The sequence below is a fragment of the Mauremys mutica genome, chromosome 1 (genome assembly GCF_020497125.1).
Source record: "Mauremys mutica isolate MM-2020 ecotype Southern chromosome 1, ASM2049712v1, whole genome shotgun sequence".
In the NCBI taxonomy this organism is placed as follows: Eukaryota; Metazoa; Chordata; order Testudines; family Geoemydidae; genus Mauremys; species Mauremys mutica.
The window spans coordinates 371,741,893-371,765,709 of NC_059072.1; the positions used below are offsets into that span (position 1 = coordinate 371,741,893).

At 53.0% G+C, this 23,817-nt stretch overlaps 1 protein-coding gene across 9 annotated transcripts in view; it reads left to right on the top strand.

Annotated features, from left to right (window-relative positions):
- The window catches only part of TRIM3 (tripartite motif containing 3), a 53,606-nt gene extending 35,012 nt beyond the window's left edge, over nt 1–18,594 (top strand). For 4 of the 9 annotated variants that reach the window (XM_045025496.1, XM_045025508.1, XM_045025504.1 and 1 more), the window contains 4 exons: nt 1,911–2,154; nt 3,072–3,142; nt 3,750–3,890; nt 17,481–18,594. In XM_045025496.1, the coding sequence (XP_044881431.1) occupies nt 1,911–2,154; nt 3,072–3,142; nt 3,750–3,890; nt 17,481–17,702 (678 nt within the window). In that variant the 3' untranslated portion in view covers nt 17,703–18,594. The remainder of the gene's footprint in view (nt 1–1,910; nt 2,155–3,071; nt 3,143–3,749; nt 3,891–17,480) is intronic. The other 5 variants (XM_045025514.1, XM_045025529.1, XM_045025521.1 and 2 more) reach the window with 5 other exon arrangements.
- Nucleotides 18,595–23,817: the final 5,223 nt, after the last annotated feature.

The following is a 23,817-nucleotide window of genomic DNA, read 5'->3' on the forward strand; positions in this document are numbered from 1 at the left end:
TCGAAACATCCACTCAATGTGCAGCGACAGTCAAAAAAGTGAACAGAATGTTGGGAATCATAAAGAAAGGGACAGATAATAAGACAGAAAATATCATGTTGCCTCTATATAAATCCATGGGACACCCACGTCTTGAATACTGCGTGCAGATGTGGTCGCCCCATCTCAAAAAAGATATTTTGGAATTGGAGAAGGTTTAGAAAAGGGCAATAAAAATGATTAGAGGTATGGAACGGCTGCCACATGAGGAGAGATTAATAAGGCTGGGACTTTCCAGACAAATTAGAGGATTGGGCCAAAAGAAATATGATGAGGTTCAACAAGGACAAGTGCAGAGTCCTGCACTTAGGACGGAAGAATCCCATGCACTGCTACAGACTAGGGACCGAATGGCTGGGCAGCAGTTCTGCAGAAAAGGACCTAGGGGTTACGGTGGACGAAAAGCTGAATATAGGGTGACCAGATGTCCCGATTTTATAGGGACAGTCCCGATTATGGGTCTTTTTCTTATATAGGTTCCTATTACCCCCACCCACTGTCCCGATTTTTCACATTTGCTGTCTGGTCACCCTAGCTGAATATGAGTCAACAGTGTGCCCTTGTTGCCAAGAAGGCTAATGGCATTTTGGGTTGTATAAGTAGGGACATTTCCAGCAGATCGAGGGATGTGATCATTCCCCTCTACTCAGCACTGGTGAGGCCTCATTTGGAGTACTGTGTCCAGTTTTGGGCCCCACACTACAAGAAGGATGTGGATAAATTGGAGAGAGTCCAGCGGAGGGCAACAAAAATGATTAAGGGGCTGGAGCACATGACTTATGAGGAGAGGCTGAGGGAACTGGGATTGTTTAGTCTGCAGAAGAGAAGAATGAGGGGGGATTTGATAGCTGCTTTCAAGTACCTGAAAGGGGGTTCCAAAGAGGATGGATCTAGACTGTTTTCAGTGGTAGAAGATGACAGAACAAGGAGTAATGGTCTCAAGTTGCAGAGGGGGAGGTTTAGGTTGGATATTAGGAAAAACTTTTTCACTAGTAGGGTGGTAAAGCACTGGAATGGGTTACCTAGGGAGGTGGTGGAATCTCCATCCTGAGAGGTTTTTAAGGTCAGGCTTGACAAAGCCCTGGCTGGGATGATTTAGTTGGGTTTGGTCCTGCTTTGAGCAGGGGGTTGGACTAGATGACCTCCTGAGGTCCCTTCCAACCCTGAGATTCTATGATTCTATGACTTTTCAGCTTGGAAAAGAGACGACTATGGGGGGATATGATAGAGGTCTATAAAATTATGGCTGGTGTGGAGAAAGTCAATAAGGATGTGGTATTTACTCCTTCTCATAACACAAGAACTAGGGGTCACCAAATGACATTAATAGGCAGCAGGTTTAAAACAAAGCAAAGGAAGTATTTTTTCACACAACGCACAGCCAACCTGTGGAACTCCTTGCCAGAGGATGTTGTGAAGGCCAAGACCATAATAGGGTTCAAAAAAGAACTAGGTAAGTTCCTGGAGGACAGGTCCATCAATGGCTCTTAGCCAGGGATGGTGTCCCCCGCCTCTGTTTGCCAGAAGCTGGGAATGGGCGACGGGATGGATCACTTGATGATTCCCTCTGGGGCACCTGCCACTAGCCATGGTCGGCAGACACTGGGCTAGATGGACCTTTGGTCTGGCGCAGTAGGGCTGTTCTTGTGCCCCTTAACGAGCCAGCAGAGCAACACGCGAGGGGTTGAATAGTGGGCTCTAGCCCCCAGCCCGGGGGCCGTTCCTCAGGGACAGGTTATTGGGGACATGCCAGCTCTGGGGCTGGAGGCTGTTCCTGTTCCAGAGGCGGGGCTGGGTGGAGGGAGGCAGGGCTCGTACAGGTTCCAGTCCCCAGGCCATGTGATCCAATGTCCTGCTCCCTGCCGCTGCAGACGAAGATCGGGGCTGGGCGGCTGATGGGCCCCAAGGGCGTGGCCGTGGACCGCAATGGCCACATCATCGTGGTGGACAACAAGGCCTGCTGCGTCTTCATCTTCCAGTCCAATGGGAAGCTGGTGACCAAGTTTGGTGGCCGCGGATCGGCGGAGCGGCAGTTTGCAGGTACCCTCGATGGTAATACCTCGACCAGCAGGTCCTTACTACTGCATGTCTTTGGCTTCCTGCTGTGCCAGTCTGGTGAGTTCGGGGACCTCCACTCCGCTGGGCTGCAGGGCGCTTGGACAGGCAGCGCACACTCGTGGGCTGAGGGCGAGACTGGGGGCCAGGACTCCTGGGTTCTCTCCTGTCTGGGAGGGGAGGGAAGGCTGGGGGCCAGGACTCCTGGGTTCTCTCCCCGGCTCTGGGAGGGGAGTGGGGGCTGGTGGGTTGGAGCTGGGGGGGGGGGGCAGGGCACCAGGACTCCTGGGTTCTCTCCTGTCTGGGAGGGGAGTGGGGGCTGGTGGGTTAGAGCAGGGGGGGCTGGGAGCCAGGACTCCTGGGTTCTCTCCCCGGCTCTGGGAGGGGAGTGGGGGCTGGTGCTCAGAGCAGGGAGGCTGGGAGCCAGGACTCCTGGGTTCTATCTGAGCTGGGAGAGGAGTGGGGTCTGATGGGTTGGGTTGGGGTGGGGGGCAGGTTCTATCCTGGCGGGGGGGTAGTAGGGTCTAGTGGTTAGAGCAGGGGGGGACCAGGAGCCAGGATTCCTGGATTCTCTCCCAGCTGGGAGGGGAGTGGGGTCTGGTGGTTAGAGCAGGACGGGGCTGGGAGCCAGGACTCCTGGGTTCTTTTCTCTCCTTTCTCAGCACTTGTCCTCTGTGAATGGCCATGAAGCCCTGCCCGGCTGGTGTTTCCTGCTGAGGTCTCTCCCTCTCTAATGGGTCTGGCAGCTGCTGTGGTCACTAACGTCCACCCCAATGCCCAGGCTCACCAGCTGCTCTGACAGCATTCACCGTGCATTCACCTCCACTGCCCCCGCGGGGTGTGTGCCCTCCCTGCCCCACCCCCAGGAGAGTGGGCATTTGATGGGGGGACAGACCTGCCCCTGCTGCCCCGCGAGCGGAGCCCACCCCAGCCCCGTGCGCTGAGGCAGGTTCAGGGGTGTCCTTCTCTCCTCCCAGGGCCCCACTTCGTCGCTGTTAACAACAAGAACGAGATCGTGGTGACCGACTTCCACAACCACTCGGTGAAGGTGAGTCGGGCCCTGTCCCTGCCCGGGCTCTGCCCGTGCCCCGGCACCTAGCCACAGGATGGGCCCTGGGAGGGACCCTTCACGCTCTGCCTCCCCACACGCTGCCTCAGCGCCCCAGAGACTGACCCCCTGGGGGTCCGCCTGCGTCCCGGCTGAGCTCTGCCCAGCGCGTCCCGGGGAGCTGTGTCCTCCCCGCCCCTGCCTAGCCGGGAGCCGCAGGCCCCTCCCCCCCACCCAGCCGGGAGCCGCAGGCCCCTCCCCCCGCCCCAGCCGGGATTCCTGCAGCTCAGGGCCGTGCCGGGTTCGTCAGTCCCCGGCCTCAGTGTGGGGCGTCCTTGGGGAGCCCAGGGCAGCAGCGGTTATGAGGTCGCCGCCCGGCCCGTCTGCTCTGGAGTGCGGAGTTGGCCTCTCCCTTGTGGCCTGTTCCCCGGTGCCGGCCGGGCCCCCCCAGCCCCTCGGCCTGCCCAAGCCCTGTGCTCCGGGGGCTCCCCAGGCCTTGGCGGCCCTCCATCGAGCTAACACCCCCTCCGGGTTCCAGCACGGCTCGGAGCCCTCCTCCCAGCCGGGCGGGTCGGGGGCTGGCGGGGTGACGAGCCCTCTCCCCCAGGTGTACAGCGCCGACGGCGAGTTCCTCTTCAAGTTCGGCTCCCACGGGGAGGGGAACGGGCAGTTCAACGCCCCCACCGGCGTGGCCGTCGACTCCAACGGCAACATCATCGTGGCCGACTGGGGCAACAGCCGGATCCAGGTAGGCAGCGAGGGCTGGGACCTACCAGGGGGGCACTGGGAACCTGCCAGGCTGGCAGTTCCTCCCCTCCCCCCCATATTGGCATTCCCGTCTCCAGCATTAGAGAAATGCCCCATCCCTCCTTGACTCTAAGCACCGGCCCCATTGTGTCTGGTGGCAGTGAGTTCCATAGGCTCGTCACACACAGAGCGGGAAAGGATTTCCCTGGTCCATGAGGCCATCCCCAGGGCTGCCCAGCTTCTGACTGGCACTGGTGGGTAGGGACGTGGCTGAGACCCTCCTTGGCCCTGGCACTGTGATGGGCGGGGCAGGGGCCCAGGTTGTTCTGGGTGGTGGGGAGACCCTGTCGGGGGGCGGTGCCACGGCTCTGCAGTACATAAGAACAGCCATACTGGGTCAGACCAAAGGTCCATCTAGCCCAGTATCCTGTCTACCAACAGTGGCCAATGGCAGGTGCCCCAGAGGGACTGAACAGAACAGGGAATCATCAAGTGATCCATCCCCTGTCACCCATTCCCAGCTTCTGGCAAACAGAGGCTAGGGACACCATCCCTGTCCATCCTGGCTGATAGCCATTGATGGACCCGTCCTCCATGAATTTATCTAGTTCTTTGTTGAACCCTGTTATAATCTTGGCCTTCACAACATCCTCTGGCAAGGAGTTCCACAGGTTGATTGTGTGTTGTGTGAAAAAATACTTCCTTTTGTATGTGTTACACCTGCTGCCTATCAATTTGGTCCTGCTAGTGAAGGCAGGGGGCTGGACTCGATGACCTTTCAAGGTCCCTTCCAGTTCTAGGAGATTGGTATATCTTCAGTTATTACCTTTATTACCAATTTCATTTGGTGACCCCTAGTTCTTGCGTTATGAGAAGGAGTAAATAACACGTCCTTATTGACTTTCTCCGCACCAGCCATGATTTTGTAGACTTGTATCATAGCCCCCCTTAGTCGTCTCTTTTCCAAGCTGAAAAGTCCCAGTCTCATTAATCTCTCATCGTGCGGAAGCCGTTCCACACCCCTCATCATTTTTGTTGCCTTTTCTGAACGTTTTCCAATTCCAATATATCTTTTTTGAGATGGGGCAACCACATCTGCACACAGTATTCAAGCTGTGGGCGTACCATGGATTTATATAGTGGCAATATGATATTTTCTGTCTTATTATCAATCCCTTTCTTAATGATTCCCAACATTCTGTTCGCTTTTTTGATGCCACTGCACATTGAGTGGATGTTTTCAGAGAACTCTCCACAAGGACTCCAAGATCTTTCTTGAGTGGAAACAGCTCATTTAGACCCCATCATTTTATAGGTATAGTTGGGATTATGTTTTCCAGTGTGCATTACTTTGCATTTATCAACATTGAATTTCATCTGCCATTGTGTTGCCCACTCACTCAGTTTTGTGAGATCCCTTTGTAACTTTTCACAGTCTGCCTGGGACTTAACTATCTTGTGTAGTTTTGTTTCATCTGCAAATTTTGCCACATCACTGTTTACTAGGGCTGTCAAGCAATTAAAAACACTAATTGCGATTAATCACACTGTTAAACAATAATAGAATTCAATTTATTTAAATATTTTTGGATGTTTTCAAATATATTGATTTCAATTACAACACAGAATACAAAGTGTACAGTGCTCACTTTATATTTATTTTTTATTACAAATATTTGCACTATAAAAAAACAAGAAATAGTATTTTTCAATTCCCCCATTACACTGGTCTACAATTTTTGAGAAGTCGTCTGCTTCAGAGATAAAATGTGCTATTTATTATGTATTTTGATGTGCTGAATTCAAATATGACAATTAAAACAACTGATTGGCTACTGTTTCTAAGTTATGTACGTTTTTACATTTTATGTCTATGTATATTGTGTAGATAGTAGAGTTTTAATCATAAATTGTAAACCTAGGTCTTTTCATGTGTTTATGGTTGCTTTACATGATAATATTTCACCTGTCCTGTTTATGTAACACTTTAAAAATCAGCAAAAGGGTTATATAACTAAAATTTATTATGAAACAAAAGGCAAAAAACTATTATGTACATAGTTTAGTCCTAGTCAGTGTCTACTCGGCGCTTCTTGGCTTGTCTCTTGTATTCATTAAATGGAGCATCTCTTGTCACTGTCCAGCAATAGTCTGCCAGCATTGATGGGCTCCATTTGCCCTGATAGCGGTTCTCCATTGTTGCAATGTCCTGGTGAAATCGCTCGCCGTGCTCGTCGCTCACTGCTCCGCAGTTCGGTGGAAAAAAATCTAGATGAGAGTGCAAAAAATGTATCTTTAGTGACATGTTGCAACCAAGGCTTTTGTAAGCCTTGAGGAGGCTTTCCACCAACAACCTATAGTTGTCTGCCTTGTTGTTTCCGAGAAAATTTATTGCCACTAACTGGAAGGCTTTCCATGCCGTGTTTTCCTTGCCACACAGTGCATGGTCAAATGCATCATCTCGAAGAAGTTCACCAATCTGAGGACCAACAAAGACACCTTCCTTTATCTTAGCTTCACTTAACCTTGGAAATTTTCCACGGAGGTACTTGAAAGCTGCTTGTGTTTTGTCAATGGCCTTGACAAAGTTCTTCATCAGACCCAGCTTGATGTGTAAGGGTGGTAACAAAATCTTCCTTGATTCAACAAGTGGTGGATGCTGAACACTTTTCCTCCCAGGCTCCAATGACTGTCGGAGTGGCCAATCTTTCTTGATGTAGTGGGAATCTCTTGCACGACTATCCCATTCGCAGAGAAAACAGCAGTACTTTGTGTATCCAGTCTGCAGACCAAGCAAGAGAGCAACAACCTTCAAATCGCCACAAAGCTGCCACTGATGTTGGTCATAGTTTATGCACCTCCAAAGTTGTTTCATGTTGTCATAGGTTTCCTTCATATGGACTGCATGACCAACTGGAATTGATGGCAAAACATTGCCATTATGCAGTAAAACAGCTTTAAGACTCGTCTTCGATGAATCAATGAACAGTCTCCACTCATCTGGATCGTGAACGATGTTGAGGGCTGCCATCACACCATCGATGTTGTTGCAGGCTACAAGATCACCTTCCATGAAGAAGAATGGGACAAGATCCTTTTGACGGTCACGGAACATGGAAACCCTAACATCACCTGCCAGGAGATTCCACTGCTGTAGTCTGGAGCCCAACAGCTCTGCCTTACTCTTGGGTAGTTCCAAATCCCTGACAAGGTCATTCCGTTCACCTTGTGTTTTGAGGTATGGTTCAGAGGAGGAGGATGGGAGAAAATGTGGGTCCTGTGACATTGATGGTTCAGGACCAGAAGTTTCATCCTCTTCCTCTTCCTCGTCTGACTCAAGTGAGAATGATTCTGGTGCATCAGGAACCGGCAGTCCTTCTCTGTGAGGTACTGGGCGTATAGCTGATGGAATGTTTGGATAATGCACAGTCCACTTTTTCTTCTTTGACACACCTTTCCCAACTGGAGGCACCATGCAGAAGTAACAATTGCTGCTATGATCTGTTGGCTCTCTCCAAATCATTGGCACTGCAAAAGGCATAGATTTCCTTTTCCTGTTCAACCACTGGCGAAGATTTGTTGCACAAGTGTTGCAGCATATGTGTGGGGCCCACCTCTTGTCCTGATCGCCAATTTTGCAGCCAAAATAAAGGTGATAGGCTTTCTTAACCATAGTGGTTATACTGCGCTTTTGTGATGCAAAAGTCACTTCACCACAAACATAGCAGAAGTTATCTGCACTGTTCACACAAGTACGAGGCATCTCTGCTCACTTTGGCTAAACAGAAATGTGTCCCTTTGCAAAATCAAACACTGACAAATAAGAGAGCACGACACTGTATGATTTCTAGAGCTGATATAGGGCAATTTGTTCAGCAGAGTGATGTAAGCTTCGTTATGATTGCATCATCCATGACTTCTAGGAATAACATGATGCAATTCATATCATGTATGACGCAATACCAGCTTCAGATTGCATCATTCATTGTTTTGCCTAAAAAGCAAGTACTGTCCAAATCCAGTCATAGATTTATTCATAGATCCAGTCAAAGATGTATTTTAGTCATTTCTGGTTTAAATTGAGATCCCTTCCCTTTATAACTCACTTATCCTCTGCTATTCCCAAGTCAAGGGTCGTATATACTGACCCAATAGCATAACTTGAAAACTAGAGCCAATCAACAATTTTAAGCATCATTTTCATTCTCAGTGACCCAGAATTAGTAAAGTTGGACTACATTTATTTCAGAAGCATTTTGGCTGTAGAGCAGTGTTACAAGTACTGCAGTGCAATCTCTTTATCCTGAAAGTTGAACTTACAAATGTAGAATTATGTACAAAAATAACTGCAGTCGAGAACAAAACAGTGTAAAACTTTAGAGCCTACAAGTCCACTCAGTCCTACTTCTTGGTCAGCCAATCACTCAGACAAACAAGGTTAGTTACAATTTGCAGGTGTTCTTAAAACGAACAGACCGGTCAGCCTCACCTTAGTCCCTTGAAAAATCATAGAGCAGGTCCTCAAGGAATCCATTCTGAAGCACTCAGAGGAGTGGAAAGTGATCAGGAACAGTCAGCATGGATTCACCAAGGGCAAGTCATACCTGACTAACCTGATTGCCTTCTATGAGGAGATAACTGGCTCTATGGATATGGGGATAGCAGTGAACATGATATATCTTGACATTAGCAAAGCTTTTGACACGGTCTCCCACAGTATTCTTGCCAGCAAGTGAAAGAAGTATGGGCTGGATGAATGGACTTGTGACGGGGCTGCCCGTGGGAGCCAGCTGAGGTCACTCAATCAGGGTGAACTGCAAACAGAACAGGGCAGACAAACCCCAAATGCTGGTGGTTATTCCAATACTTAGATTTACCAACCAGCACAAAACAGCTTCTACAGCACCTCACTGGTCACTTAGAAGTCCAAACCACGCAGTTCCCTTAAAGTGCCCAGCCTCAGGCCTCCGTTCAGACACACCTGTCAGATATGATGATGATTCCTAAGAATCTTACTTCATCATATAAAAGAAAGGGTTCTTCCAATCCCAAAGGATCAGCCACATACCCAGGTCCAATTATAACTTAGATCTTACCCAAAATACACGCTATAGCCAATTCTTATTAACTAAGCTAAAATTTATTAAAAAAGAAAAGATAGAGAGTGTTGGTTAAAAGATTAATCTACAGACAGTCTTGAATTCAATTCTTGAGGTTCAGATACACAGTAGAGATGAGCTTGTAGTTGCCAAAAGTCCTTTTAGAAATAGTCCAGAGGTTATAGTCCAAGTTCCATATTCAGGGTGGCTCCAGTCAATGACTGGTGATCTCAATCCTTATGGCTTAAGGTTTCCCCCTCTTGAAACCCAAAGCAGATCTGAGATGAAGCAGGATTGTGTCCCAGGCTTCTTATACATTTCCAGCAGCCTTTTGGCCTGAGAAAACAATAGGCTTAACTCCTTCTCCCAAACATCCTGGCAATTAGCACAGAGTAATTTATCCATTAAACAGTTCAGATACAGGTTAGCACAACCTTCAAAGAGACACATAGACAATAATACTATTTCACTCAAGTATCATCATAAATGTTAATATTCCTCTTTTGATCTTTGAATTAAAACTATAGCAATAGACAAGACTTGTTTGCTTGCATCACAAGACCTGAGCAAACATTTCCCCTTCTACCTCTAACAATGCAGACTTGCATTTCAAAGCTCTAGTCATTTACATATCTTCCTAACCGTCCTCAAGGTTCACCCATGGGTCAGGTCAGTCTATGAGTTAATTAACTCTTTCTGGCCCTGTCATCTTTCAATGAGATATTATATCACAGTCATAACGTCACACCCCCAACGCAAAATTGATGCAGGAAGGGATGACACAAACATCACTGACTGCATCCCAAAAGCTCCCCATCCTGGGTTTTGTTTTATTACAGCTTGTATTGGGTTAGAAGCCATGTCACTGTATAACAGAAATGGTTTACCCAACTCATGTTCAATAACATGATTGAATCTTTTTATGAACTTAAGGTAAAACTTGGTTAGAACAATAGTGGATTGGATCTGCTCTTGCAGCAGGGTTCCTGTATGTTTCTTGTGATCTTGCCAAGAGCTAAAGAAACTAGCTATTTTATTTATACAAGCTTTGGCAAATGCCTGGAACCCAATTAACATTAAACCAATGTAGATATTAATGTTGTTCATTGTACAGGAATCTGGGCATTTAGCCATGCAAGCAATATGGTAGTGTGCCTCAGTTTCCCTTTTAACACAGCACATTAGGTCTGGAATGTCTTTTCTCCTATGAAAAGTTCCAAGACTGTTTATAGGCACTAACAGTGAAACATTAGTATAACAAGGCCTTTTAACATAAAGTGGGTTCTTATGCATTACTTTTAACATGTTCAAGGGATTTACCATAAGATTAGGCACATTGTACATTTTTACATTTCTTGGTAATAGCAACACATTAGTTACAAACATTACCATCAGCAATAACAACAAATTTATTGCAGGTGTCCATCTACCATTATGTTTGCTATGCCACACCTTTGGCTCAATACCATTGGGGTTTGGGCCTTTTAGGGTTACCCTGTGGCTTTCCTTTGCAAAATTAAGTTTTTTCTTTTCTCCTTGTCCTGAAGGATTAAACCCTGATTTCTTTTGTTTAACAGAATTCACTGGCTGATGGGGTGGGCTCTGTTTGCTAACAGCTATTAGCAAGTCTTTCTTCTCCCTGCCAGCCAAGTAATTTGCATCAACACAGACACTAGCTTTTAGATTTTTAGCTGCTACCCATTTCAAGGCTGGACTTTGTTTTACAGAGATATCACACAATTCCAAATAGTTTGAGGGTGAGAGTTCACTTGCTTTCCCCTGCATCCTCAAGCATTCAGCCATAAAACTGTTCTGCTTTGAAACACCAGTAACCAAATTTCTTTTTAAATCCTGAAGCACAGACTGGTTACTTACAGAATCAGCATGGAGACAGTCCTGTCCCAACGCCATGGTCTTTTCAACAGGCTGGCCACACACAGCCACCTGGTTATATGGCTGCTCAACTTTCTTAACAGCTTCTACTTCATCTGAGACCTTCTCTAAGCTACCCACACTGGATCTCTCAAAAGGAAAGTCAGTGGATCCATTCACAACAGAAAATTTCTGGCTGTTAGGAAATGAAACTTTTTTGATTAAATTACCTTCACACCCTTCAGTCGCAGTAAACTGCTTGCACAGGCTACCATGAGGATTCCTTTCCCTAGGAGCTTCTCTAAGCAGCAATTCACCCCTCTCAGAAATTCTGCCCTTCCCCTCTTCACCTAGGGCTTGCTCTAAAGGAACACTTCCCTGAGCAACCACAGATGCTTTCTGGGTCTCACTTACATTCAGAATCACCTTAGGCCCAACAGGCGGATTTCTACACAATCCCCTTTTAGGCACACCTACAGACTTTCTAGATAACAGGTTAGAAGCAGTCTCCTTCCCTTGGCCATGAACAAGTTCAGGAATCTTTTCCTTCTTGCTATAAGTTGTTAAACTGTTAGTAGGTAACACCATTAAATCACCTTCATGCTCTCCTTGTGCCCTGGCTAGGGTATTACCCTGATCAGACAGAGCTGCTACACCCTTTTCCAACCACACATCAGCAACTGGCAAACTACAAGCACCAGAATTGTCTGTTCTCTGGGATTTTGCTAAGACACTAACTGGATGCAACCTAGTTACAGTGCCATTCTCCCCAGCAGACACAAACTCAGGACCATTCCCTTCCTGGGCTTTAGCTGTATCTACAACCGACTCCGAGACAACTGAATCACCCTCAACCATCACAGGCTGGAAGGCCCCTTCTGTCTGCTTCACAGACACAGAAGAGCCGGAGACACATTCTCCTTTACCAGACACACAGCTTGGGATTTCACTTCCCTTGTCCCAGCACACAGGGCTGTTCACAGACAACTGCTTGGAGACTGGGGTAGCTTCCTTCATAGGCAAGTCAATACCCCCGACCGACATAGGCACATTCCCTCCACTGTCACATTTCTCCACACAGGAAACAGGTAAGGGACAGGGACACTCATCTTCCACTATCCCTCCCTTCCCAAACTGCTGATTAGACAAAGCCATTAGCTCACAAGGCTGCCTAGGCCCCTCCAAACTTTCCCTACCAGGCACATTGCCTCTCCCAACAGATAAGCTGCTGCTCTTTTCACTACACTGAGCTACTTCCAGCAAATCACAGTTACCCATTTTAGGTTCACTTTTACAAGCTGTACTAGCCACCAATCCATCACCCATCACAGATCTACCCTTTCCTTCCTCAGTTAGGGCTTTCACCTGACCATCTACTTTAATCTGCTTCTGAGAAATATTCTCCTCACCAATGAGATTTTTCTGCTCCTGATCTAATTCCAGATTCACTTCTGAGACATTAGACAGACATTCAGAAACTTCATTCACAGACAAACAGCTATTTCCCACCAGGTTAGAATCCCCCTCTGCATAGCCATAGCAAAACTGGTTAAACACAGAAAACTGCCCAGAGTAATACCACATATCCACACAGTTATAAACTGGATTTTCAAGAGGATACAGTTTCTGCTGTTCTTCCCTTGCTTTTTTGACTTGGAGCTGGAGTCTAGCAGTTTCTTGTTGCATCTTCTGGGTCTCCTGTTCCAGCTCCTGTTGCCTCTGTCGAGCTTTCTCCTCAGCAGCCAGTAATTCCAGACGCCCCTTACGAGCTTTTTCTTCTCTCTCATCAGCCTCCTTCTTTCTTTTAGCAGCTTCTTTCTCTCTTTCAGCAGCTTCTTTCTCTCTTTCAGCAGCTTCTCTTTCGAATTCAGCTATTTTTTGCCTTTTCAGCAATCGAAGATCTGCTAGTTTCTGTTCATGCTCCAGTTGCAGTTTATTTGCTGCCTTATTTATTCTAATTGTTTCTGCATTTTCTGTAGCATCAGGTAAGGGCCGTGCTCCTGCCTCCTGATCACTGGCCGTTAACAGATCTCTCATTTCTTGATTTGTAGCTTTCTTTCTAAAGCTTATCCCCTTTCCTGAACACAAATCTTCCAGGGCTTTTTTGTCAAGACCCTCATATGCTCTTTGCTCATCCATTGCAACTGCTCCTTAACCAACCAAACTCTCAATACCAAAATTCCAATTTGGATAGCGTGGGGTTCTGACCCAAAGCTTAATTGACCTGGTTCTGTGGATCCTGCCGACTACGCCACTGTGACGGTGCTGCCCGTGGGAGCCAGCTGAGGTCACTCAATCAGGGTGAACTGCAAACAGAACAGGGCAGACAAACCCCAAATGCTGGTGGTTATTCCAATACTTAGATTTACCAACCAGCACAAAACAGCTTCTACAGCACCTCACTGGTCACTTAGAAGTCCAAACCACGCAGTTCCCTTAAAGTGCCCAGCCTCAGGCCTCCGTTCAGACACACCTGTCAGATATGATGATGATTCCTAAGAATCTTACTTCATCATATAAAAGAAAGGGTTCTTCCAATCCCAAAGGATCAGCCACATACCCAGGTCCAATTATAACTTAGATCTTACCCAAAATACACGCTATAGCCAATTCTTATTAACTAAGCTAAAATTTATTAAAAAAGAAAAGATAGAGAGTGTTGGTTAAAAGATTAATCTACAGACAGTCTTGAATTCAATTCTTGAGGTTCAGATACACAGTAGAGATGAGCTTGTAGTTGCCAAAAGTCCTTTTAGAAATAGTCCAGAGGTTATAGTCCAAGTTCCATATTCAGGGTGGCTCCAGTCAATGACTGGTGATCTCAATCCTTATGGCTTAAGGTTTCCCCCTCTTGAAACCCAAAGCAGATCTGAGATGAAGCAGGATTGTGTCCCAGGCTTCTTATACTTTTCCAGCAGCCTTTTGGCCTGAGAAAACAATAGGCTTAACTCCTTCTCCCAAACATCCTGGCAATTAGCACAGAGTAATTTATCCATTAAACAGTTCAGATACAGGTTAGCACAACCTTCAAAGAGACACATAGACAATAATACTATTTCACTCAAGTATCATCATAAATGTTAATATTCCTCTTTTGATCTTTGAATTAAAACTATAGCAATAGACAAGACTTGTTTGCTTGCATCACAAGACCTGAGCAAACATTTCCCCTTCTACCTCTAACAATGCAGACTTGCATTTCAAAGCTCTAGTCATTTACATATCTTCCTAACCGTCCTCAAGGTTCACCCATGGGTCAGGTCAGTCTATGAGTTAATTAACTCTTTCTGGCCCTGTCATCTTTCAATGAGATATTATATCACAGTCATAACGTCACAGGACTATAAGGTGGATAGAAAGCTGGCTAGATCATCAAGCTGAATGGGTAGTGATCAACGGGTCCGTGTCTAGTTGGCAGCCAGTACCAAGCGGAGTGCCCCAAGGGTCGGTCCTGGGGCCGGTTTTGTTCAACATCTTCATTAATGATCTGGATGATGGGATGGATTGCACCCTCAGCAAGGGTCCAGAGTGACCTAGACAATTTGGAGGATTCAGCCAAAAGAAATCTGAGGAGGTTCAACAAGGACAAGTGCAGAGTCCTGCACTTAGGATGGAAGAATCTCATGCACTGCTACAGGCTGCGGACTGACTGGCTGGGCAGCAGTTCTGCAGAAAAGGACCTAGGGGTTACAGTGGACAAGAAGCTGGATATGAGTTGACAGTGTGCCCTTGTTGCCAAGAAGGCTAACAGCATATTGGGCTGCATGAGTAGGAGCGTTGCCAGCAGATCGAGGGATGTGATTATTCCCCTCTATTCGACATTGGTGAGGCATCGTCTGGAGTACTGTGTCCAGTTTTGGGCCCCACACTACAAGAAGGATGTGGACAAATTGGAGAGAGTCTGGCGGAGGGCAACAAAAATGATTAGGGGGCTGGAGCACATGATTTATGAGGAGAGGCTGAGGGAACTGGGATTATTTAATCTGCAGAAGAGAAGGATGAGGGGGGATTTGATAGCTGCTTTCAACTACCTGAAAGGGAGTTCCAGAGAGGATGGATCTAGACTGTTCTCAGTGGTACCTGATGACAGAACAAGGAGCAATGGTCTCAAGTTGCAGTGGGGGAGGTTTAGGTTTGATATTAGGAAACACTATTTCACTCAGAGAGTGGTGAAGCACTGGAATGGGTTCCCTAGGGAGGTGGTGGAATCTCCTTCCTTAGAGGTTTTTAAGGCCTGGCTTGACAAAGCCCTGGCTGGGATGATTTAGTTGGGGATTGGTCCTGCTTTGAGCAGGGGGTTGGACTAGATACCTCCTGAGGTCTCTTCCAACCCTAATCTTCTAGGATTCTATGTACTGGGTCATTATCTGAGACTGCTATAACATGAAATATAGAATCATAGAATATCAGGGTTGGAAAGGTCCTCAGGAGGTCATCTAGTCCAACCCCTTGCTCAAAGCAGGACCAATCCCCAACTAAATCATCCCAGCAGAATCTGGGTAAAACAGAGCAGGAGACATACAGTTCTTCCCCAAGGAGTTCAGTCACAAATTTAATTACTGGATTTTTTTTTAATGAGCATCATCAGCATGGAAACATGTCCTCTGGAATGGTGGCCAAAATGTTTAATACCCTTCTACCCCGATATAACGCTGTCCTCGGGAGCCAAAAGATCTTACCGCGTTATAGGTGAAACCGCGTTATATCGAACTTGCTTTGATCCGCCGGAGTGCACAGCCCCGCCCCCCTGGAGCACTGCTTTACCGCGTTATATTCAAATTTGTGTTATATCAGGTCGCCTTATATCGGGGTAGAGGTGCATATCTAGCATACAAATGTTTAATATATCTAGCACGTAAATGCCTCGCAACGCTGGCTACAAAAGTCCCATGCGAACGCCTGTTCTCACTTTCAGGTGACATTGTAAATAAGAAGCAGGCAGCATTATCTCCCACAAAAGTGAACACACTTGTTTGTCTGAGCGATTGGCTGAACAAGAAGTTGGCCTAAGTGGACTTGTAGGCTCTAAAGTTTTACGTTGTTGTGTTTTTCAGTGCAGTTATGTAACAAAAAAAATCTACATTTGTAAATTGCACTTTCATGATAAACAACACAAGAACGGCCGTACCGGGTCAGACCAAAGGTCCATCCAGCCCAGTATCCTGTCTGCCGACAGTGGCCAATGCCAGGTGCCCCAAAGGGAATGGACAGAACAGGGAATCATCAAGTGATCCATCCCGTCGCCCATTCCCAGCTTCTGGCACACAGAGGCTAGGGACACCGTCCCTAAAGAGAATGCACTACAGGACTTGTATGAGGTGAATTGAAACATATTTCTTTTATTGTATTCACAGTGCAAATATTTGTAATACAAGTAATATCAAGTGAGCACTGTACACTCTGTATGCTGTGTTTTAATTGAAATCAATATATTTGAAAATGTAGAGAAACATCCAAAAATATTTAATAAATTTCAGTTGGTATTCTGTTGTTTAACAATGTGCTTAAAGCTGCGATTAAGCACGATTCATTTTTTTAATTGCAATTAATTTTTTTTAGTTAATCGCGTGATTTAACTGCGATTAATCGACAGCCCTACTGTTTACCCCTTTTTCCAGATCATTTATGAATACGTTGAATAGGACCGGTCCCAGTACAGCCCCCTGGGGGACACCACTATTACCTCTCTCCATTCTAACCATTTATTCCTACCCTTTGTTCCCTGTCTTTTAACCACTTACCAATCCATGAGAGGACCTTCCCTCTTATCCCATGACAGCTTATTTTGCTTAAGAGCCTGTGGTGAGGGACCTTGTCAGAGGCTTTCTGAAAATCTAAGTACACTGGATCCCCCTTGTCCACATGCTTGTTGATCCCCTCAGAGGATTCTAGTAGATTGGTGAGGTATGATTTCCCTTTACAAAAACCATGTTCACGCTTCCCCAACAAATTATGTCATCTCTGTGTCTGGCAATTCTGTTCTTTACTATAGTTTCAACCAGTTTGCCCGGTACTGAAGTCAGGCTTACTGGCCTGTAATTGCCGGGGTCACCTCTGGAGCCCTTTTTAAAAGTTGGCATCACATTAGGTATCCGCCATTCATCTGGTCCAGAAGCTGATCTAAACGATAGGTTACTGCAGGGATTGGAACCTTTGGCTCGCGGCCCGTCAGGGAAATCTGCTGGCGGGCCGGGCCGGTTTGTTTACCTGCAGCTTCCGCAGGTTCGGCCAATCACAGCTCCCACTGGCCACGTTTCGCCATCCCAGGCCAATGGGGGCTGTGGGAAGCGGTGGCCAGCACATCCCTCAGCCTGTGCTGCTTCCTGCAGCCCCCATTGGCCCGGAGCGGCGAACCACGGCCAGTGGGAGCTGTGATCTGCGGACGCTGCAGGTAAACAAACCGGCCCGGCTCGCCAGAGGATTTCCCTGACGGGCCGCGGGCCAAAGGTTGCCGATTCCTGGGCTAAAGACCACAGTTAGTAGTTCTGCAATTTCACATTTGAGTTCCTTCAGAGCTCTTGGGTGGATCCCATCTGGTCCTGGTGACTTATTGCTGTTGAAATGCATCAGTTTGTTCCCAAATCACCTCAGTCTGGGAGAGTTCTTCAGCTTTGTCACAGTCCCCTCTCTCGGCAGGTCTTCGACAGCTCAGGCTCCTTCCTGTCCTACATCAACACGCTGGCCGACCCGCTGTACGGGCCGCAGGGCCTGGCGCTCACCTCGGACGGACACGTGGTGGTGGCCGACTCGGGCAATCACTGTTTCAAGGCCTATCGCTACCTGCAGTAGCTGAGGGACCCTGGGCAGGCCTCGGCCTGCGCCTGCCCCGCTGCCTGGACTAGAGACCGAGGGGCCCCTTTACCCACCTGCAGACTGGTGCTGAGCGCCCAGCCCACCAGAGGTGGGGGGCTGCAGGAGCCCTGGGCCCCCCAGGCTGCAGTGCAAGGGACTGGCGAGCGGGGGGGACCCGCCCCTGTGCCTGCCGGCCCGGGCCCCAGAGCAGGGAGACCGGCCCATGGAGAGGGGTGGCCCACCGGGTCCCCCCGGCTGCGGTGAAGGTTAGTGGCTGTCCGCCCTTCCCCCCTCCCTGGGCCCTTTGGTGTTTGCTGGGGGGCCACCCCTCCCCCCAGTCGTGCGGGCCAGAGGGTCAATGGGGCTGCGGGGGCTGGGGGCCTTGATCCTTCTCCGTGGGGTGCAGCATATCCTGTCCATCACCGCCTCTGAGTCCCCCAGCAACACCTGCCCCCTGTACAACACAGCAACACCCGCCTCTGAGTCCCCCAGCAACACCCCTCCCCCTGTACAACCCAGCAACACCCGCCTCTGAGTCCCCCAGCAACACCTGCCCCCTGTACAACGCAGCAACACCCGCCTCTGAGCCTCCCAGCAACAACCGCCCCCTGTACAACCCAGCAACACCTGCCCCCTGTACAACCCAGCAACTCCTGCCTCTGAGTCCCCCAGCAACACCCCTCCCCCTGTACAACCCAGCAACACCCACCTCTGAGTCCCCCAGCAACACCCCTCCCCCTGTACAACCCAGCAACACCCGCCTCTGAGTCCCCCAGCAACACCCCCTCATACAACCCAGCAACACCCACCTCTGAGTCCCCCAGCAACACCCCCGTACAACCCAGCAACACCCGCCCCCCTGTACAACCCAGCAACACCTGCCCCCTTTCCAACCCACCAACTCCATCCTCTGAGTCCCCCAGCAACACACCTCCCCCTGTACAACCCAGCAACACTCACCTCTGAGTCCCCCAGCAACACCCCTCCCGCTGTACAACCCAGCAACACCCGCCTCTGAGTCCCCCAGCAACACCCCCCCGTACAACCCAGCAACACCCCCATACAACCCAGCAACACCCGCCCCCTCGTACAACTCAGCAACACCTGCCTCTGAGCCTCCCAGCAACACCCGCCCCCTGTACAACCCAGCAACACCTGCCCCCTGTACAACCCAGCAACTCCTGCCTCTGAGTCCCCCAGCACCACCCACCCCCTGTACAACCCAGCAACACCCACCTCTGAGTCCCCCAGCACCACCCACCCCCTGTACAACCCAGCAACACCCACCTCTGAGTCCTCCAGCAACACCCCTCCCCCGTACAACCCATCAACACCCGCCTCTGAGTCCCCCAGCAACACCCCCGTACAACCCAGCAACACCCGCCCCCTGTACAACTCAGCAACACCCGCCTCTGAGCCTCCCAGCAACACCTGCCCCTGTACAACCCAGCAACTCCTGCCTCTGAGTCCCCCAGCAACACCCCTCCCCCTGTACAACCCAGCAACACCCACCTCTGAGTCCCCCAGCAACACTCCTCCCCCTGTACAACCCAGCAACACCCGCCTCTGAGTCCCCCAGCAACACCCCCCCCATACAACCCAGCAACCCCCGCCTCTGAGTCCCCCAGCAACACCCCCGTACAACCCAGCAACACCCGCCCCCCTGTACAACCCAGCAACACCTGCCCCCTGTACAACCCAGCAACTCCTGCCTCTGAGTCCCCCAGCAACACCCCTCCCCCTGTACAACCCAGCAACACTCACCTCTGAGTCCCCCAGCAACACCCCTCCCGCTGTACAACCCAGCAACACCCGCCTCTGAGCCTCCCAGCAACACCCGCCCCCTGTACAACCCAGCAACTCCTGCCTCTGAGTCCCCCAGCACCACCCACCCCCTGTACAACCCAGCAACACCCGCCTCAGTCCCGCAGCAACACCCGCCCCCCCTGTACAGCCCAGCAACACCCACCCCCTGCCCATTGCTTCCAGTGCTGCCCAGCAATGCCCACCCTCTGTACCCACCAGCAATGCCTGCCCAGCCCCCCTGGTGTCCGCTAGCAACGCCTGCCCCCTGCAATGCCAACCTGCTGCCACATGTGCCCCCAGCAACGCCCATTGTGCTCCCCAGCACCCCCCACCTGTCCAGTGTCTCCCAGCTTTGCGCCCCCCAGCGACCCCCCAGCTGCCCACCCCTGATCTGCCCTCCAGCACCCCCTTCCCACAGCGTCTCCCTTCTCGCTAGGGTTGATCTGCACTTTATTTCTGTGGCTGGTTTCAGGGGACGGGGCGGCCGAGCCCAGTGCTGGGGGCAGGGAGGGGTCGTGGGACCTGGTGTGGGGCTGGGCAGTGTGGGGGTTGCTCTGGTCTCTGCCAGGCCCTGACTGGGGGTGCTTCTCACTCCGTGTTACTCCCGGGACTCGTGCCCCAGGCCTGCCTGGTGCAGCACGTCCCCCAGCCCAGTTCCCTCACCCCCTCTGTGGTGGGGGCTAGTCTCCAGCGGATCCCCCTGCCCAGGGAGCCCCACAGCTATGGCCACAGGCTGTGAGCCCCCCAGGAGCCAGCTCTTCCCCTCTGCCAGGGCAATGCGGCCCCCCCCAGCCTGGCTCACAGCCCAGGAGCCACCAAGTGCAGCCCCCCCCAGCTTTCAGCCCCCCCACCTCCGGGGTGCGAGCGGGGGCAGGGCTGTCGTACGCTAACGAACCATATGTACAAAATAAAGTATTCTGAAAGGCCCCTGGGCCCTGTCCCTATGGGGGGAGGACAGGCCCACCCCCTGCTCCTGCCAGCGGGGTGCTGGGCTGCCCTGAGGGGGTGCAGCACTGCGGGGGTCGGGGGGCCCTGGGGTGCCGGTGCCCACAGGGTTGGGGGGCAGTGCCTACGCCGGGCTTACACGGGGGGCCTCTGCCATGTGGCCCTAGGGCAGTGAGTGGGGGGGGCCTCTGCTAGTGCTGGGTGGGATGGTGGATCTGTGGGTGCTGTAACGCAGACTGACCCAGCTGCTGGGGACATGGGGTGTGTCGGGGGGCAGTCTCCTGCCCCGCTTTCCCCGCCCGTCCCCCCTTGGTACTGCCTGTCCCCTGGCCTGGAGGGAGCCAGTGACGGGTGCTGGCTGCCCCTCTGCAGGCCGGATTCCTGGCCCCCACCCGGCCCTGGCCTGGCCTGGCCTGTCCCTCCCCAGCCCTGCCCTGGCCTGTCCTGTCCCTCCCCCTACCCTGCCCTGGCCTGTCCCTCCCCCTGCCCTGCCCTGCCCTGGCCTGTCCCTCCCCCTGCCCTGCCCTGGCCTGGCCTGTCCCTCCCCCTGCCCTGACCTGGCCTGTCCCTCCCCAGCCCTGGCCTGGCCTGGCCTGTCCCTCCCCCTGCCCTGCCCTGGCCTGGCCTGTCCCTCCCCAGCCCTGGCCTGGCCTGTCCCTCCCCCGGCCCTCCCCTGGCCTGTCCCTCCCCTGGCCTGCCCTGGCCTGTCCCTCCCCCTGCCCTGCCCTGGCCTGTCCTGTCCCTCCCCAGCCCTGCCCTGCCCTGGCCTGTCCCTCCCCCTGCCCTGCCCTGGCCCGTCCCTCCCCCTGCCCTGCCCTGGCCTGGCCTGTCCCTCCCCCAGCCCTGCCCTGGCCTGGCTCCCACCCAGCCCTGCCCTGCCCTGGCCTGTCCCTCCCCCTGCCCTGGCCTGGCCTGTCCCTCCCCAGCCCTGCCCTGGCCTGGCCTGTCCCTCCCCCTGCCCTGGCCTGGCCTGTCCCTCCCCCTGCCCTGCCCTGGCCTGTCCCTCCCCTGGCCTGGCCTGGCCTGTCCCTCCCCCTGCCCTGCCCTGGCCTGGCCTGTCCCTCCCCCTGCCCTGCCCTGGCCTGGCCTGTCCCTCCCCCTGCCCTGCCCTGGCCTGTCCCTCCCCTGGCCTGGCCTGGCCTGTCCCTCCCCCTGCCCTGCCCTGGCCTGGCCTGTCCCTCCCCCAGCCCTGCCCTGGCCTGGCCTGTCCCTCCCCCTGCCCGGCCCTGGCCTGTCCCTCCCCAGCCCTGCCCTGGCCTGTCCCTCCCCTGGCCTGGCCTGGCCTGGCCTGTCCCTCCCCCTGCCCTGCCCTGTCCTGTCCCTCCCCAGCCCTGGCCTGGCCTGGCCTGTCCCTCCCCCTGCCCTGCCCTGTCCTGTCCCTCCCCAGCCCTGCCCTCCCCTGGCCTGTCCCTCCCCCTGCCCTGCCCTCCCCTGGCCTGTCCCTCCCCAGCCCTGGCCTGACCTGGCCTGTCCCTCCCCAGCCCGGGCCCTCCCCTGGCCATGCCTGACTCCTCCCGCCCCTCAGCCACACCCCAAGCCGTGCCCACCCCCCGCTCCGCGTTGGGGCACCAGACGGGTGGGGGCGGAGCACTGTGGGCACGGCAGGAAGTGACTGGCAGGGCCTGGTTGGGGGAGATACAGCTCAGCCCCTCGCTGCCTGCGCTGGCCTCACGGGGCTTTCCTGCCCTAGGGATCCATGGGGTCCCCCGGTGCGCAGCCCCCTGCTGCAGCCAGGCCCTGGTGCTGCCGACAAGCCACATGGGCAGCAGCGGGCACCCGGGAAACGAGCAGCCCCCCAGGGCTCAGCCCCCTGCTCGGCCCTCGCTCGCCCCCACCCAGCAGCTCGGGTCCTGTCTGGGCGGGGCAGACAACAGCGAGGCCGTGGGGGCCTCACGCGCCGGGTCACAGCGCTGCTTGGCTGGGGGCACCTGGGCAAAGTGCCCCTTTCGCGCCCCCAGGCGCCCCTGCCACGGGTATGGGCTGCGTAACGCGGCTGTGGACGTCACTGGCTGGGCTGGCACCCGGCTGGCTGAGCGCCTCTTGCTGGGGCAGGGGGATGGGCTCTCATAGCCGGGGGGGGGGGGGGGGACAGCTGTAGGGCCAAGCAGCATGGTGCCCTCACGGGCTGCGCCCCAGGCAGGGGAGCACCCCACCCCCAGCCCTACGCTGACCCCAAGGGGCTGAGCCAGGCCTGGCTGGCGTGGACGGGGCCCGTCGAGAAAGGGCAGAGTCTCCACGCCTGGGGGCCTGGCTCTAAATCAGCAGAAGACAAAAACCTTCCCCGCGTGGCCTTGGTGTGAGCAGTGGGGAGGGGAATGTCTCCACGGCTAGTGCTAGCACCCACCCCCCGGGCATCAGCGCTGGGAGCGTGGCCTGGCTCCCCGGCAAAGCCTCAGGGCTCCCCTCATCCGCTGGCTTCCTGGGGCCACGCCATGGCTGCGCTGAGCCCGATGCTTAGCCAGGCAGTGTCACGAGGGAGGCCGGAGCGGCTGAGCGCTGCAGCCGCGGGCCAGGCGAGCTCCTACACGCTCTGTGGCCCTGCGGTGCCCCGGTGCTCGGGGCTGGTGCCTGCCTGAGACCAACTCAGGCCCAGCAGCTGACTCGGGGCCCCCGCTCGCCCGCCTTTCGGGCTCTGGCCACCATGTCGCCTGTTCCTCTGGCTGACACCCTCCTACGACCCCACGTGTGACCGCATGGGACCCCCCTGTGGGTTGCAACCCGAGTTCCCCCACTGACGTGCATGGCCCATGTGTGGGACCCCAGAGCCGCCCGCTGGCTTCGAATCCCCAACAGCCATGCCGGGCGCTACAGGATCCCGGGGCCCAGTCTGCTCTTAACCCAGGTGTCTGCAGGTGGCTCCCCCGCGCCAGGGCAGCCTGCACAGCTCAGCAGGACGGCCCCTCACCCGGCCTCGTGCAAACCTCAGCCAGGCTGCACTGGGTCACGGGGCCCGTGTGCAGCCCAGACATGCTGGCGCGACCCCCCGGTGTCTAGCGGCCCCGGCCCAGGGACACGCAGTCGAGGCAGATGGGATCGTTTTCCCAGCCAGTGCAGCCAGGTCTGTGCCACTTTGCTCCAGGGGGGCAGAAAATCTATCCCGTGCCATCGGTGGGCGCTGGCGCGTGGCTTGGCCTTGGCCTGTGTGGCCGTGGCAGCCAGGAAGGGTTCCTTGAGGGCTCAGTTCCCTCTCCAGGACAGGTCAGAGCCCCTGAGAACGTCCACCCGCCGCAGCGAACTGAGCGGAGCCCTGTGCTGGCAGCGTGGGCGGGAGGAGACGGGCGAGCGCGTCGGCAGCCGGGCAAAGGCAGGAAGCAGCCCAGGGAGCCAGCCGGGTGCAGAACAAACAGGCCCTTGCTGTGGTCCCCAAGCCCTGGGCTGGCGCATGGGTCTGGGTTCCCTTCCCCACCTGCCTGC